The sequence below is a fragment of the Anas platyrhynchos genome, chromosome 4 (assembly GCF_047663525.1).
Source record: "Anas platyrhynchos isolate ZD024472 breed Pekin duck chromosome 4, IASCAAS_PekinDuck_T2T, whole genome shotgun sequence".
Lineage (NCBI taxonomy): Eukaryota > Metazoa > Chordata > Aves > Anseriformes > Anatidae > Anas > Anas platyrhynchos.
In genome coordinates, this window is record NC_092590.1 from 10,550,870 (window position 1) to 10,567,174 (window position 16,305).

The 16,305-nt window shown below is 43.8% G+C and overlaps 1 protein-coding gene across 7 annotated transcripts in view; it reads left to right on the forward strand.

The window, feature by feature from the left end:
• Positions 1–16,305, forward strand: part of EMCN (endomucin) — a 75,940-nt gene that overhangs the window by 30,104 nt on the left and 29,531 nt on the right. For 4 of the 7 annotated variants that reach the window (XM_038178865.2, XM_038178867.2, XM_072036988.1 and 1 more), the window contains one exon: positions 15,283–15,342. In XM_038178865.2, coding sequence (XP_038034793.2) covers positions 15,283–15,342 — 60 coding nt within the window. Of the gene's footprint in view, positions 1–880; positions 1,073–1,265; positions 1,867–10,308; positions 10,384–15,282; positions 15,343–16,305 lie in introns of those variants that run through there. The other 3 variants (XM_021277380.4, XM_013106646.5, XM_021277381.4) reach the window with 3 other exon arrangements.

Consider the following 16,305-nt stretch of genomic DNA (forward strand, 5'->3'; position numbering starts at 1 on the left):
GTTAGAGCTCCTCTTACCACATCAGAAACATCACTACCCTGGGATGAGTTCATTCTCCAAGTTCAGATTGACCTTCTTGGTTGAAGGCTTTCTGCTGCAGTGGTTAGTGTTTTCTGAGCCATCCAAATTCACGTCCTGTGTTGGCACAAAAAGAGTATAAAAGCAGCATGCTGGCTCTAGCTCCCTGCCACGTGCTCCGACCCACTTGAGAAGTGTCATTGTGTGCCCACCTCTGCTCTGAGTCAAATCTGTATTAGGGTGAGATCCTTTCCAATGATGAAGAAAGCTTAGCCTTGCTAAGGACAACTTGCAGATTTTCATTTCTCCTCGAAGCAAATACTTATCCAGATGAGGTGCCAGAAATTCAGTATCTACCATCGGATTTCTACTGAGCACCAGCTTCTGCCACCTGCAATAGGCAGGGGATGTGTCACAGTCTTACGATGTAGAAATGTAATTTCTTTAACTAAACAAAAGTTATTCCGTACACGAGGCTGATCTGCTACTGTTTTCCTCATCACATGAATAAAACAGCACCGCTGTTGGAAGCACTGGCTTAGCTCCTGGGAGTTCCTGCACGTGAAACTGTTCCAAAACTTCCCCTTATAGTGAGCAACAATCATGAGGAAAAAAAAACAACACACAAACAAAACACTTAATTACTGCAGTAAGTAGAGTTAGTAGAGCTGAGTATTAACAAGTCAGGCTGTTTGTGAGGTCAGGTTTTCCTCTTAATTTTCCTGAGAGCTGACAGAGGGAGATGAGCACACAAGCTGCATGGTGTTCTCATTGGGTTTGAAGTTTTGTCAGTAATTATCGTCAGCTGCAGAAAGTCATTAAGGCACAGTATATAAGAGCACTGCAAGATGATGTTTTGATAGCTATTGACTCCAGAGCTCTGCTGGGGACTCTTCCATGTCCTCTAGAGAAGAAAAAGGGGGTGCCACAGTTTCCTGGGTCAGCTGGACCTGAGGAGAAGACAGATCCTACATGGGTTCCCTAGGGAACCCAGCTGGGAGACACCTTTGAGGACTTTATTTTCACCACATGGCACAGCAAGTCAGCATTGCAGGTACCTCTGCAGAAAATTAAATATATATATATCTTTCCTTTGCTAACAAACCAGAATCTGTTACAGCTAGTTGAAATTTTTACATTTTATAAAGTTGTTCAAAGAGGTGTGTGCAGGCCTGGAGCCTGTCCCTCACGGGGCACGTTGCTCGGGGCCTGGCCTCGGCCTGGGCCGGTGTCCCCTCAGGGCTGGCACACATCCTCTGCTGGCTGTGTTGTTGCCCAAGGCCACTTAAAATGACACAAAGAGGAGGCAGATGGGGACTCTTGCTGCCAGCTTTGCCCCTCCTTCCTCAGTGTGTTATCCCCTATTAACCAGGCTCCTTCGCTGCTCCTAAATGTCCCCTGTGACAGTGCCCCCAGGTGCAGTACGCAAGGCGGTGATGTATAGCCTCTTCTAAAGAAATTTCTGCCTCTGTTAAGAAACTTTCCTGACCTCTTGGCCGAAGAAGAACAAAATAATGTATTAACAAAAACACAGCCGGCTGCCAAAGAAAAGGAGTTCCTGTAAGGACTGAAACAATAAATCTCCTCCGTGCTGAACTCCCAGAGGGAGTATGCTGTGTTTCCTCCTGTTCTTTATCAAAGTCCCCAAAATAAGCAGGAATGGGCAGTGACTAGGCACAGGCTCTACACACCTTTTTCCATGGAGTAATTAAGGCCCGCCTCAGAGCGAGAGAGCACTCCCTGCCCAGCTGTGTGACAGAGCGCTGCCCACGATGCCACCACCAAGCATGAATCTCCTGAGGATCGCCTGCCTTCTCCTAGCTGCGCTCTGCGTCTGCACCCTGGGACGTAAGTTTTTGGCTGTTTTCAGCTCAGCAGGCTGTTTTGTGAGCCAAAGCTTTTCTTTCATTAGATGGGTGTTCTTTCTTTTTTTTTTGATGTGTAGTCATTGAAAGACTGCGTGCTGGAGGAGGAGAAGGTCCTAGCTAGGACCTGAGTTAAGCTGTGTTCTAGGAAAAACTTTCTTGCCATCGTGCTTTTTGCTGTAGCCCTCTTTCTGGACATCATGAAGCTCCTCTATCTGAGAGGAGTTAAAAGAGCTGTATTTACAAAGCTTTTCTGTTCTGTGTGTATTTCTTTTTTTTTTTTTTTTTTTATTCATTGAACTAAAGCATCTGTTGGAGAGAGGGGGCTTTAAGGGGAAAACTGAAATGTCTGTCAGGTTTTGTGAGCATTTGGAAATCAAACCTGTCCTGATGGATGTCCCTGGCTCTGTGCCAGCAGTAAGTTTGGCTGGGGGTGTCTCTGAGAAACAAGCTTGGGTTTGCCCCAAAAAGATAGGGGGACTTAAGGCATTTATCAAGTGCCAGATCATGAGGGATGCAAGCCTGGGGGCAATGTTGCTTACTGAGTGCAGTATCTTTTTTTAAGTGATTCTGAGATTCACAGATTTAATCAAGCTTCACTGTGTTCACATGGTCATTGAACTGCTGTTTTCATTATTCATCGGCCTGGGAGATTGTGCTTTTAAAGGGGAATTAGCTAGAAAATCCTGAGAGGGTGAGAAAATCTGTAATAAGGACCAGAATCTATCATCACCTTTGTCAAAAGATGCATTTGAAGTCAAATCTGGTTTTTATCTGCACTTTAATTTGCTGGTCCTCTGGTGTGCACACTCAGAACCAGAGCTTCCATAAATGCCTATGGATTGCCTGTAAATGATCTTATGAGTCAGAAGTAAAAATAAATAAGTAAAATACCAGGTTAAGTGATCAATTAACGAACCTTTGCTTAGATTATGTGTCTAGATTTTACCACATCTTTTGTGATGTAGCTTATGTGAGCCTGGGCTCACAGCTTTTTGAAAAAAAATATCAATACAGGAGATTAAAAATAATGTTGTGCCAGAGAAAGAACTGCTTTTAAAACTATGTTAAGTAAGTACAAGCCACAAAAGTCTATGTTGAGGTACTATTTATTCCCTGTCTGCTACTCCTAGTAAAAATAGCCTTCCTGTCATTGTTGAACCTCTAATTTCACAACTTCTGAAAAGCGAAGTGGGGTTGGATCAAAAGGAGCATATTTAACACAGAAGTCCATAGAGCTTATCAGAAGGCAGCATGTGGGGTGGGAGGAATTCTGTCGGTTTTCCACTACCCTTCCTTTAAAAAGGGTTTTCCCCTCCTCTGCGTGATGTGAACGGGGCAGAACTGATGACAGAATAAGTGAATTGCACATAGGATACGTTTGCTCTGAAGAATTTTGGCTCTGTAGAAGTATTTTTGAAAACGCTTTATCGAAAGGTAAACATGGTAGTGAAATTCTGTTGGCAAATTCATGTTAGGAAATGAAGAATATGTGCTTGGATTATGTGTCTCTGTCTACGTTGCCCAAGTAAAAGAGCATCATCGGGTCAAGCTCCCGTCTTTCTGTGCCGTCTCTAAAAATGAGTAATTAAAAGCAGGTTACCTGGACTTTTCCCACGCATCACCTGTTAAAGCAGGAGCAGTTTTACTGTCTGATAAATGAGGCTGGTCCAAAGTCTTCGGATTTCCACTATTTGTGATCGTTGCAGTGTTCTGTGTGTCTGGGCTGTAACAGCAGGCTCTGATCCTCTGAAGACCACAAGGAGGCTGATATCAGCCTCCTGCGTGCTCAGGCTCTCTGGTTTGAACACTGGAGACAGCAGCAAGGCATTTCTCTGGTTGCTTGGAAACACCTTTAGTATTTTAATATTAACCTCAGTAAAATATAGAGAAGGTCAAATCACACCCCAGTGTTTTAATACTCCCTCTGCCAGGTTTTGGGGTAGTTTGTCTCTGTCTTCAAAGTTTCCCGAGACAAGTAATAATGTTGGTTTGCAGCCTTGTTATGTAATGCACACAAGCTGTCTGTCCCTGCTGCTTTTTCAAACCATGCAGGGGGGTGTTTCTAGTAGTAGTACTACTTCTCTGGTAGTTTTCTAGCTCGTCTTGGGATCTTGCATCCTCAGAGTCCCTACTTTTTGGTGGGATCTGCTCTCTGCCAGCAAATTACTGGAGGCCAGTATAGACCAGTATGTACTGGAGACCAGCCTCCAGTATATGCGGAGGCTGATGGCCTCCTGACAACCTGCTTCAGCTCTCCAGGCTTTTCTCCACCCTTTTAGAGCTAAACGGTGTGCTGAGTGTAGGAGTTCCCTCATGCTCATCTCAGGGCTCTCAGTTCCAGCATATTGCCCTCTGTTCTTCACTACAAAATGAAACCAGGGTGCTTTTCACTTTTTTGGGAACAAGACTTGGCATTGAGAGCCTGGTCCAAATGCCATGATTTGGAGCTGCTCCATTACAGCATGGAGCAACCTGAAGGTAGGCACTTCCCAACCCCTTCCTCATTAGGGGCTTGCTGTAGCACCTGGGCCATCATCCCAGCCCAACAACACTGTGGTTTATGATAGCCTGAGGGGATGTTTTGCCAGAGCAGCGTTCCTGTAGTGATCATACACATTTGCATTCACCCTAACTCTGCTATTGTCAATGTTAACTAGAGGAGATAGATAGTCTTTCCCTTTCCTGCCTCCCATGCTCTCAGCTTCCAAGTCTTCAAGTCCTTTAAAGAAATAAATTTTAAAATTAAGCACTAACTTAACCTTTCTGAGCAGTTAAAACTTGCTTGTGGTCTCCCCTCACTCTGGGTTATTATTCATGGCTGTGCTCTGGGAGACACCAGCAATGCCCAGGCTCTCGCAGTTGGATCGCTCTCATCTCTGAACATTTGGGAAATGTCAATAGGGTTTAGATAACCACCTGCCTTTTTGTGCTTTTAGCTTGCTTGAACCCAAACTCTGAATGTCTTGAGAGTTTTCCTGTTGTGAAAAAAAAAACTTTTGGATGTTCCCACCACTCCTAGCAGTTTGCAAGCCCAGCTTTCTCAGAAATCAAATTGTAGTGCTGGAGCTTATTGTAGCCTTTAATCGAGTTTTTGTTCCGGTACAGACTTTTTCCCTCCCTTCAATCCCCCCCATTTCCCCCCTCCTCCCTGCTGCCACATCTATTTCATTTCTTTGAGCTGTCTCGTGGTGGGCCAATTTTGCCTAATGGGTTTTAAAGGTGTATTTGCTACCAGACAAAAGAAAACCATTTATTTTAGCCCCACACCCAAATGCAAGTTTACTGCATTTACTGAGGTTAGGAGCAGATGGCTTAATACCTGCTTGATAAGGAGATGATGATTTGCAGCCAAAATAAATAGAAACTGAATTTGAAGGGCATGTTGCCTGCAGCTCCAGACCTAGGGATGCATAATGCCATATAACAGCACCAACAAATGGTTGTCTCATCTGAAAACTTACCAGCCTATTTTCTTTTTTATTTATCTTTTTCTTTCATCTGGTTTAAACCCAAAATTTCTTATTAATCTTCAGTCTTTTACAAGTTAGGATAAAAGATCCACTAAGGCTTATATTGTGTTTTGTTTTCCTAAACAGGAAAGGACCTTGATTACGGTGTCCAGTCACTTCTGTATCTGTCTGTGTGAAAAACCTGTAAAAATGCACATGAAAATAATCTTTAAGAAACTTTCAACCCGAGGAAGAGAGCAATTTTAACTGGTACCCTTTGGTAGCCAGGCTAACACGCCAGGCCAAAGGTGAGTCCCCAAAATCACATGGGGACAGCATCATCATTTGTATTGCTCATGATGGGGGGCTCTGTCTGGTACAGGTGAAAATCCTGGTCTATTTATCAACAGAGAATTTTTAAAACAACTCTTAATCTCTTTTTCCAGTGGCACTACGTGTACCTGGGTGTTAGCTGTGCCTTGTAGATAGCACTGTGTCTCAGGTTGCTGAAACCACAGAGCTGGTGGCACATGGTCGTGCATCATATTTATCTGCTGCAACCTTTCTGCCTCGTCTTATCTCTCTAATGAAATTAAACGTTTTGCCAGGATAGGAGCACTACGCCAGCCTTGCTCTCTGAAGACTTCTCCGAGATGTATGATCATTTCAAAAAGCACATCCAGGCTGTCTTAATGCCTTGAGTGCTCAGGGTCGTACTTGGTTTGAGGAATGTCAGTGTAATCAAAACTTTAGGGTTAAATTAATTAAATCCCTGATTATATTAATGAGATGCTTGTGCTTCCTGCAGATTTCTTCTTTCATAATCCTTAGCAGGAGATTAATATCATATTTGGGCTTGACAGGCTTGGCGACTGAGGCAACAACTGATAAGAAAAGCAAAAGGTTTGGATTTTAGTTAGTCTGAGGAAAACAGTGCCAGCATGTTTACTAACCTTTCTGGTCAAGAATTTGCATTAATTTCCTCTATAAACACACTACTTTTTTTGTTAAGGCATGTATTCATTGCATGATAATTATTTGCAGTGACCAGCATAATTTTTTTTTTACTAGTTTTCCCACTTCTTCACATTCTCAACATTGAGCCTAGGCTTTTATTTGAAATACAGCGTTGATAACCTTCTAAATGTTAATATGCAAGCTGTTGTTTATCCCAGTGTGAGGACACTCTGAAGTCATCTTTCTTTGATAGATGAATTACCCCTCCTCATCTCAGCATGGATTATATATCACACCAATATAGGTGAGGTAAATATCAGCGTGAACTCATTCAAAGGCTGTGGAAGCAAAAACGCCACCAAGCATTGCGAGATGAAATGGGGAACAAGTCGGGGATTGCTCTGACAAAGTGAAAAATTCAAGTGTTTTCACCCCAGATTCTAAGCTGTGTCACATCTGGGAATGAGCAGTGGCTTTGGCAGGATTCATGATTCATCTTCCACTGTTACTCAGGGTCCCCAGAAGCCAAAATACTGCCCTAGAATCACAGACGCTCTGAAACTCCTACCCAGCCATCCAAAACTCATCTCACCTTGACATCTACAGACAGTCATAAAGGCAGAAGTCCGTGGCACGACGAAGGAAATATTTGGGGTCAGCATACAACTTGGTAAAATTTACTCATTTATGCACCTGACTGTTGAAATTTCTTTCTGGAGAATGCTTAATTTTTTCAGTTATGGAGCTTTTTGGGCATTCTGCAGGATTAAACTCTGCCTTGCCAAAAACCACACAAGTTTTGGAAGTGATAGATGTTTGGCTGAAAGGCTGCTGCAGTAGAGCAGCTTCAGGTTCACTTTAGGAAGCTTTTTCTTACTTGAGCAAGTACTTACAGTCTATTAAGGTCTTTGCTGTGGTGCAGAAGGCAGCAATGTATTTACCAGACTGTGGGCTTCACTTGGAACAATCAGCCAGTGTAACTTTTAGCGCATAACAAGAGGAGGAACTCATTGAAGATGAATGCCAAATAACCCTATCCATGAGACACACCGATGACAGAGAGGGAAATACACAGCACAGGTACTAGAGGTGAGAGCTACCCAGTGCAGGACTGTTCTTATTTGTTGTTCTCAGCCCATTTTATCTGCTCTGGTTCCAGTGGCTTCAGAGGAACCCGTCGTTTCCCTTGCATGCTGCTCCCAGTGCTAATGGAGTCGTGTGGCTGGTGCATCCCGGTGCTGCTGGACTTGTGAACTAGTGCACAGTTTGTCTTACAGCAACGCTTCCTTGTAGTGCACTGCGTCCTCCCTAGCTGCTTTCACCTTGCCTTTCCGTGAACTGGCAGAAAGTATCAAGGTGGGGGTTGGCCTGTTCTCCCACGTGCCTGGTGACAGGACGAGGGGGAATGGGCTAAAGTTGCGCCAGGGGAGTTTTAGGTTAGATGTTAGGAAGAACTTCTTTACTGAAAGGGTTGTTAGGCACTGGAACGGGCTGCCCAGGGAGGTGGTGGAGTCACCATCCCTGGAAGTCTTCAAAAGACGTTTAGATGTAGAGCTTAGGGATATGGTTTAGTGGGGACTGTTAGTGTTAGGTTAGAGGTTGGACTTGATGATCTTGAGGTCTCTTCCAACCTAGAAATTCTGTGTGATTCTGTGATTTTCAAGGGCAAATCCTGGAAAATGAGGGTTGGTTATTTATGGAAGAAACAGCCAAAGGAGAAGATCAGAAGGATCTGAGTAGGAAGCGCACAATGATTTGCAATAATCATAATCTTCAGAGGGAACTAAATTGCACTATTTGCCCATAAAAATGCAAGAGACACCTGCAGATGTTCAATACCATGAGGTGATCAGCTCCCAGCTCTCCGTGACTTCCCAGTGCACTGCCTGGGACCCAGAGTTTGGACAAGCCTGAGCACCCCAAATAAGCTGTACCAGGAAGCTGTTTGTAGGAATGGGTGCTGGTGGGGCTGCCGCTGCAGTTCCTGATGCTCTTTGATAGTGTTGAGCCCTGCCTCAGGTGTTCTCCTACTAATAACTTAATTTCTGACTTCCTGCTTTGGAAGCTAAAACTTGTAAAGAAAAACAACTGGGTTTCGTGTCCAGATTGTATCAGATTGAATGCCTATCCTATTTTGGATTTCTATCAGTCAGCTTTGTGAGATGCTTACAGATGAAGGGCTCTTCCTCATCTGTGTGTGCGCCACTGACAGAAACCAGATCTTTCTGAAGCACATCTTTCATCCTTGCCTGTGATGTGACTCCTGTGAGACCGTACTCCCATCCCCATTTTGGGCTTTCCTTTTGGGGTATTTCATACATCTGGTACCATCCAGCCTGCCTGCTGGGCGTTGTGGTAAAGGTGAGGGAGGGCTCAGCTGAGCATGGAGTTACATTAGTGACTGAAGCAACTCGCCACGTTTCCACAGGGGCTTTCTGACAGGAACGGGTTTTTGATGCTCCGGATGTTTTTGGACCTTTGTCAGGACCGGGTGCGGCTGGAGTGAGTGCATGGGCTGGGCCCGGATGTGCTAAAAATGAGTCCATGGCAGCAGAGGCATTTTCAGTTCCTGAATTACACCATTAGTCACGCTGCTGGGGATGAGCTGGGATCTTAGCACAGGGCTAAGAAACCACAGAGCCATGGCTTTACCGATGGCCGCACCACCGGCACATCACAAAGGAGAGCTGCCCGTTGACCTGGGCTCAGCTTCCCCTCGTGCTCTTTGATGTCTGCTCTGCCCAAGCACGCTCTTTTCTGCAAAACAAAAATAGGTTTGCAGATGGCATGGTAAGGAAAAAGCACCGTGAGCATTACCCAGAGGACAACATCACTTGCTCTCCGCTCTCTGGGCGGGGGTGGCTCACACTGATGCTCCTGTGCTCTCCTTTTATCCCTTTTCCTTCTCTACTCAGCAATGCACAACATGCAAAAAGCTCTTTCTTATATAAAACTGTGCCCATTAAAGACGTTTTAAAATTGATTTGGCATGACTAATGCAAGGGGGGTGGCAGCTGGGTTTTCATCCTGTAACACAACCCCTAGGAACTCCTACCTTTTATCTCGCACACGGACAGGCAAGCATATCACCATCAAAGGGTGACAATCTGGTGGTTTAAATAGCTTTAAAGAGTTTAATTAAAACCTACTAAATAGGTTTAACAGGTTTAAATAAAGAGAAGCGCGGAGCTCGGAGCCTTTGTCCAAGGCGGGCTGGGGTGCAGATGATCACGCTGAGCACAGTTATTACTTTACAGAGTGCAAACAACATGCTCATCCCTCGTTAGCACACAATAATGAAGACATCCACCAGGTTTCTTTGCAGGAGCAGGAAGCGCCCTGAGGAAAATCGCAGTTAGGTGTGCTTGGCTGGGAGCCGGCAGTTCTTCTGAGCTTATAGAAGAAGCGATGAGATGAAACTGGAGCGGAGTTTGGTGGCCACGTGTTTGGGGAGGTAAAGCTCGGAGTGTTTGGATTACAGGTGCTAGGTGAAACACGGGGGCACTCGGTCACATCCCTGCCACCACGGCGTAGCCACAGCTTGTTGCTGGGTCATGCTTGGTGCTGCATTCGGGGGAGCGGAGGAGCACCGGGGCAGTGCCGGCACCAAAGTTTCGTTTCCTGCCTTCGTCCTGTTCCCGGTGGGAGAAATTGTGGCGGCTCCCTCCCTTTCCTTCCTCTCCTGTGGTCTTGCTGCCAGCCGGCGATACCAGCCTGCAGTCCAGGGGTCAGCAGCAAGCCCGACTTGGGGCAGCGTTGTGCTGTTGGTGATCCAGCATGGGGCTGTCATCAGGGACACGGCTTTTCCTTCACCAGGTGCTGTTGTGGTGGGGATGGTTGTGTGCAGGTACCTTTACAAACACGTCCTGTGTCGTGTATTGCTTTAACACACCGACGAAATAAAAAGCTGTGAAGGTTGTGCTTTTTTCTCAGGGCTTACTTCAGTTTCAGTAAATTTGCAAATGGTTTTGTTACATTGAACACCACCTTCGTCGCGCACTGTTACCGGCTCTGGCCATCCGCTGGATTGCATCAGAACTGGAATTCCTTCAAAGAAAATAGCTGACACGGCCATAGGGGAAAGATGTAAGGTATGAGTCATGAAGAGCTGTGTATATGAAAAGGGAATTAGCTATACCAAATGAATTACTTTTAAAAAACAGGTTTGCATTTTCTGTGTCTTTAATATTTGTTTTTAATTCTTGAATGTTTAAGTTATAGATTTTCTTAATCTTGGTCTTAATGGTACTGAATAGGAATGATTGAATTGATGTCTTCAAACCATACTGTTAAAATTGCCCCTAAATCTCTTCCAAGGGAAGGCTTTGTGTTTTGGAAGCACCTATGTTTCTGCTAAAATCTCTGCTTGCTGTTTTCTTTTAGTTAACATTTATAGCATGGACTAGCCATTTACATGTATAACAACCCGCAACTAACCTATGGCCACAATTCAGCGCTGTTGTTTGATTTTGGGGAAGTTTTGTGTCCTAATTTCAATCTTAACAAAATACTTCTGATAAATTTGGAAGTACTGCAGGGAGGACTCTTCGTAGGATTTATCCAAACAGAGCAGGTAAAACTCTCTGTTCGTAAAACCGTGCCTGACCTGAACCTGCAATTTTCCTGGCAATGTGTTTCTCTTGGTACTGGGTAGCTCGTATTTGTGCCATTTGAGTGGGGGTTGGACTGCATCTAGTGGAGTTAAAATAATTTCCAGAAACGCTGAGGGAGGACTGAAATAACAGCAGTTACTAGAAATGAATCCCTTTTCTTGCGCTGTCCTCGGTTACAGCTTTCTGCAGTGTTTTTGGAGGCTTGACTCTGCACTGAACACGTGCTCCAAACAAAGCCAAATACTGAGGAAGCTGTAAATGCAAACCTTGTGGCTTGTACCCATGTTCTTGCTGTCTGTTCAGGAAGATCCACAGATGCAGCTGAAATCTTGAAGTGCAGATCTCCCCGTTTCTTGCAGAACTCCTTTAATGATAGCACGTGGTGCCACTGTGTGATGCAGCTTGTAGGGCTCTAGGAAAGAATTGATTGGAAAATGGGGCACAGGGCCCCCAGTGGAGCTGGCGTCAAAATATCACTGGAAAAGAGCCACGAGCATCGGTGGCAGCTACTTTGAAGACACTTTCGATGTATCTTGGCAGAACACTACCCTGAAATGTGCAGGAAGATGTGCTCAGGATTCCTAAAAACCACTTACAGTACTCAGTCTGAACCCCGGGACATTCCTGAGGAGGAAAGCCCCAAACCATGTAGCTGCTGAACCAGATAGAAGGCCCGTGTTGAAGGCCTGTTGGTACACCAAGAGTTAAAGCCTAATTTTGACCCCCAAATTAATACATTTAGGTGCACTTGAGTCTGTTTGGAGGGGTTGAGCAGTACCTAAAACTTGTTTTGGCTGTGATGTTTGTGCAGTAGATGGTTGGCAGAAGATGAGCTACCCGTTTGGGCAAAGCACTTTTTTTCTTTGGAGGATGACACAAAAAAAATTCATTACAAAAGAAGAAAGAAATTTATCTCAAGATTTAGGGTAGAAGGCAGCGAAGGAGGAAAGAGAAAATGGGTAGGAGTGGAAAGAGAAATAAGAAGTGCGAGAACCACGCCAGGCCCGGGGAAATACCAGGTGAAAGAATGAAGAGATGAGGATTATTGTTTGCTTTCTGGAAAAGTCTTTTATTATTATTATTATTATTTTTTATTTCTAGCCTCCTGATGACTTTTGTGGTCCTCTGTAACACCCCCACCTCCAGGCATTCATGCTCTTCTCAGCATGCTCCCCGAGGTGCACCAAGTGCTTCAGCCGTGGCCTCGCCAGGGCTCATCTGCACGGAGGGGGTTCAATAGCAACATAGCCTCCTGCCTGCCTACTGCAAGGTCAAGCTAAAAAAATGTTTAAAAGTTTAAAGTCAAGTTAAAGAGGGGCCATTTCACCGTTTCTGTGCTTATAGTTTCTTTTCCAGTAAAAGAAACTATTTCATTTATTTTCAAAATCAGATACTGATACTGAAGTGGCCAGCATTTATTAATTCCTATAATAAATAAAATCAAGATGTATTTTGAACAATCCATGTATCATAAAGATGTTCACACTTTACTTTTTTTTTTTTTTGGCATTCACTTCTGTATTAGCTGTTGTATGTGGTGTTTTAAACTCACTCAGTGCTTTGTGCTTGTCTGTAACACAGAGCTGCTGGTGTAGTATCATGCAGTCCTTTCTGCCTTTTTTTTTTTTTTCCTGTCTTGATTGCAGCAGTAGCAGGCACCTAATTAACACAAGGTCGAAACCCTCTTATCTCAGTCTTCCCACTGTAAAGTTTAAAATAATGAGATAGAGGGAGGGAAGAGATGGTGAGAGCTCCAGGCTCAGACCTTGGAGATCGAAGCCTACATCAAAAACTTGCAGTTTTAGGACAACTGTGGCTGTTGGTCAGTTCTGGCTGAACTCAGGGATTCCAGTGGAATTTTTAAAGAAAGAAACTTCGTGTAGTGTTTTAGTTGGATGGTTCTTAAATCATGCCTGAAGATCAGATACAATTGAATTTACTATTGTTTTAATTTTAGTACAAATGAACCATTTAAATCCAAGCCAGGGAAGACAATAAAGGCACATCCTGTGAACCTGAAAGGAAGAGAAAAAATAATTTAGTTTCTCTTTTCTCATTTTGGCCTCATGGCCAGGGGTCAAATGCTTATCTGCTCTTCTTCATTCATTCGTATCTTTCCCTGCTCCCCTTATTGTCTCCCTGTCTCTGGGCCTTCCTGCCCAGACCTCTCATCTTCTTCCCATCCTGTTATCTTTCTTGCCCTACTGACTTCTCAGTCTATCTACTTTTAGACATGTTTTTCCTTTTCTTTGTGGATCTCCCACCTGGCAGCACCACCAGCACCCTCCTTCATTCAGCCCAGTGTCGTGCCTTGGCACCTCCCAGCTCCACGCGTGTTCTCCAGGCACAGGGATTCTGCACCCCAGGTCATCCACGCTATTTTGGCCGAAAAATAGGTTTGTGTGAAGGAACCATTGCCAAATAGATCTTGTGTACTCCCACGGCAGAGTGGCTCTCTCATATCAGAGGAATCACTGCATCTAAATTTGCCCAAAATAGTGCAGTTGTAGCTTTGGTTGGTTGTCCTTCATCTTACACAGCAGTCAATCTGACACGAACAGAAAAACAAATCTTTTTCTCTCTCTTTTTTCATCAGCCTATTGTAGGTCAGAGTTTTGCTCTCAATCTCTTTTCATCTCCTTCTTCTGTGCCCCCCCATCCCTCTTTAGTCACAACTTAACATTGCAAATAAGAGCATAATAAGCCACCAGCTGTATCGCTGCTTTTAATCAACCAATTCTCCCAAAATCTTGGCTAGTTTTAAGCATTTTTGCATGCTGCTTTCAACTTGTTTTTAAAGTGTACTTAATTATCCATCATTTTAAGGCAACAATTAATTCATAAAACTCCACTTTATTCTACTCTGCTAATCCAATTTATCTTACTTTATCTCTAGATAAAATCAGCAACTCGTGATTCATAACAAAACCGCGACTTAATTTCTCACTTTTATTTTTTATTTTTTTTAGTTTTGAGGAAATCCCAGCCCATCAACATGGTTATTAACTGGAACGTCTTTAAAGGATGAATAATGAATGTATTACAATGGGCTTTCTGCAAAGTTTTGGCGACTTAGGGCACGAGCTAATTGGGCAACCAGTGCGTTTAGCTGGTGTTAGACATCGTGGTTGCTGGGAGATGTTACAACAAACCCTATGAAATGTAGGCACTGTGGAAAAAACATTCTGTTTTCGTGCTGTGGCCTTGTGGCACGGGGAATTACACGAGCTGAGCTTTGTCACCGGATCTTATGAGAACGGAAAAATGTTCGATGTTTAGGGAGGCTCCCCAAGCAAGGCTGCTTGGGGAAGCCCATGAAGGGACAAAGATGTGCCCTGGCCAAACTGGGCCAGCACATGGTGTGATGTGACATTGTGAAGGCAGCAGCACGCCTGGAAGAGACCTCCACGAGAGGAGGCTCACTGGGAAGAGACAACATCCCAGCTGAGACCCACCAGAAGCACGTAGGTGCCGAAATAGCTGATGGCACCATGTGCTGCTTGAAGACATAGGGGCTCGTCTGCCTCGACCTTAAAACGTGCCTGCAGAGGTTGATTTGATCTGTCCTATAGCACTTGATGCTGATATGTATATATTTTATTTTATTTTTCTGCACAGCCAGGAGGTCTAGAAATTGTTTTGCTTTTGTTATGATGATTTTTTGTCTGTTTTGTAATACTGGAGATTTTCATCTGTTAACTTGACCTAGGATTTTTCAAACTGCCATCATTTATTGCAATAAAATCCTTGGAGCTGGAGCACTGCCCGGAGGGTAATGTAGAAAATCAATCGTTGCTCAACCTGGTGCTTCCTGAACCACGTTCTGTGAATTCTCCTCTTACCCTCACATACAGGGATTGCTTTGATGCTGAAGACCCCTCCTGAAGTGTTTTCATTAGCCAGGGAACTATTAATGACATTTAATTGCTTACAGCAGCAATTCTCCTGCTCTAGGATAAGAGACTGGGTGCTCACGCCTGCAACTAGTTATTTTTGTTAAACCTGAAGGCTCAGAACAACTGTGGTGGTACTCAAGGAGAAGAGGAGTTCAAAACCCTTCAATTGCTCCAGTATTCTCCACGCCAGTCTTAAGAGATGCTAACACTTGTTAAAAAAACAACCTGTGGCCCAAGGAGGGAGGCCGTAGTAGATGCTTCCCATTGGAGCAGAGAGGGCAAAGCCAAGAGGCTGAGGATACAGCTTGTAGAGGTTGCAAGCAGAGTTGTATGACTGGGTTGTTTCTGCTACCAAGCTTCTGGACTTGATTTCCAATGAGGTCCCATGCTGCTCTCTGCCTTGTACGCCTGTGTCATGCTAAATAGATCCAGATGATGACTGAACTAATGTTTCTTTTTTTTGTGTGTGTGTTTGTTTCAGAAACTGAAATTCCACAGAGTAACGCCGATGACAGTACTTCTGTATCAACGTTAACCTCTGGTAAGAGTCCAAATTCTCTGTTATCTGGTGTTCTGAAGGTCCCATTGCCTCTCTAGCTTTCATCTTTTCCAGCTGCTGGGACAAATCAGGCAGATTGTTTCCTCTGCGGTGATTGCAGAGCAGTGTATTTCCATGGGGCTCTTACATAAGCCTGTTGAGAAGAAAGAAGGATTTAGGAATCTTAGCAAGGAGGTGGTTAACTGGGGCAGGTTGTATTTCTTTTTTTTTTTTCTTTTCTCAGATAAAAAAGGCTTTAATTCTGTGAGTCTGTATGCTTAGGGAGTGATTAAAACATGATCAGACATTAGTAAAAGATAATATATGTGCATAAAGCTGTCACTTCCAGAAAAAGTTATCGGTAACTTCTTGAAACTATTAATGTCAAGGTTGATGTTTTGGGGTGAGGCAGTGGAACCAGTGCCCTCAGTTTCAAAAGACTGACTCTCTTGTGATTTTTTTTTTTAACTAGATCAACCATAAAGTCCTAAAGCTATGAATTAACAGAGAAAAAACTGGTTCAGAAGGTGAAGCCTGGCTTAACATCTTCAACTACCACATTAAATTCTCTTTACTCTGTAGTTATGAAAGTTAACTGCTGACTACATTGCATTCATGTGGGCCAAATACCAACTCTTTCATAAGTTCAGCTGTCAAAGATTGCTGTGTTGAAAGTGATGCACATGAGGAAGAAAAGTTGGAAATGGGACTATGTTTCTTGCTAACTAAACATGCAAAATAATCTGTTTTGGAGCTGAGAGTACTGCTATAATCAAGATGAATATACTCAAAGTGCTAGTAATGGAAGTGAGTAAGGTGCAGCCAGAGGAATTGTGAATGTTATGTTCATTACACGAATTAGTCCTGCTCAAATTGTGCTGTAGTTCTTTCATGTTTCTAAAACCCTGATGTTTGTGCCTGTTCTAAAAACATTTAATAAATGCCCAACACTTCTTGGTGAATGAG